At 35.5% G+C, this 1,437-nt stretch overlaps 1 protein-coding gene across 10 annotated transcripts in view; it reads right to left on the minus strand.

Annotated features, from left to right (window-relative positions):
- Window positions 1–1,437, minus strand: part of LOC100748080 — a 277,175-nt gene that overhangs the window by 93,871 nt on the left and 181,867 nt on the right. For all 10 annotated transcript variants that reach the window (XM_033324960.1, XM_033324957.1, XM_033324959.1 and 7 more), the window contains exon 7: window positions 636–801. In XM_033324960.1, the coding sequence (XP_033180851.1) occupies window positions 636–801 (166 nt within the window). The remainder of the gene's footprint in view (window positions 1–635; window positions 802–1,437) is intronic.

Below are 1,437 nucleotides of genomic sequence, written 5' to 3' on the forward strand. Positions count from 1 at the left end.
AAGACGCTTCCAGCCGTATCTCTGCGAACGAGTGGTTGTTGTTTAAATATTTGCCAACGTGTTGAATACCAGGAACCACCGTTCCGTGACTGGAAATCTTATTTGCTTGAAATTATGGCGTCATGTGAAACTCGCTGCCCGATAGCGATAGTATTTTCAAAATTGTTCCTCTTCGATTTTTTCTATTTTTAATGTCAGAAAAGTTGTAAGCTGTTAAGTGATATGTAAATTTCTTTTTGTATGTTTGTTTTTGTAACATGTTTATCGTAATGCGCGATAATCCGAATTTGTTAATCACTTAGAATCATTCAGATATCGTGATAATCAAGAATTTTTGTATAAGACTAATTAAACTTTTAGATGCTAATGCATTAAATAAACGTGATTCAAGTATCGTTCTTCTTGCTGTCAAAATTAAGTCAACGATATGATACATAGTAAGGAAGAATATAAAATAAGTTAGAAAATTTATTATACAAATTTGGTTTGTCAAATTATTCCAAGTGATTAAAAGACGTAACTAGATAACATTGGTTTCTTTCATTGGAAAGAAGTATTTACTGTCGTTTCTGAGGATATAAAAAGAGTAAGAGGATAAACGAGTGCAATGAAAAACACTGAATAGGCGTACTCACTTTTCGGGCAGAAGCACGGCGGTGAAGTTAATCGCGATGGACATCCGTGGGCCGGAAGTAATCGAGTAGAGGCACCGGATGTTCGGAGGATACAGGCCAGGATATCCAGGGCTCGCTAACACGCATCCGTCCAGGCAATCGGTATCCTTGTAATACCAGTCACACTCTAAAAACACATAAAAAAATTTATGACAGCCTTACGAGAATAAAAGATTGCATTTTTTTAGTTCCTCGATCAACCGTAATTACATGCATACGTAAATATAATTACGTACGTATATAATTATGTTTTTTAATACTTTCATACTTTCGGAAACTTATTATGTTTCTCAATTGAAAATTATGCAGGATTTATTTGTCAAGTTTCGAAGATCAAAAATGTCAAAGACTAAACTCTATACGAAATGCTTTATGAATCTTCTGAAACCTTTCGCTATTTTTAAAGGTATGAACAAAGAAGCGTAATGTAAAAAATATACTCGGAAATGAAAGGAAACCGCGAACGTATTAATCATACCTAACGTCGATGAAATGTTTTTTTTTTTTTTATCAATTTTTCTTGACTTCGTTTACACGACTTTTTGTTTGTTAATTTTTCCGAATTTCGTTTCCTCGACTTCGTTTAATGGAAACTCTGTCGCGACGAAAATTCGAGGCGAGAGGGAAGATAAAAAAGCCAGGGATGCGGCGGGTCAGACATTCAATTAAAATCCGCGAAACACGGTTAGAAACGTCGCAGAGTATTCGCTGTAAATTTCCCCGTATGCCAATATCAGTTCGCGATTTAATCGCGCTGCCTCGC

This window comes from Bombus impatiens, unplaced genomic scaffold (assembly GCF_000188095.3).
Source record: "Bombus impatiens unplaced genomic scaffold, BIMP_2.2 scf_0089, whole genome shotgun sequence".
NCBI classification, from domain to species: domain Eukaryota; kingdom Metazoa; phylum Arthropoda; class Insecta; order Hymenoptera; family Apidae; genus Bombus; species Bombus impatiens.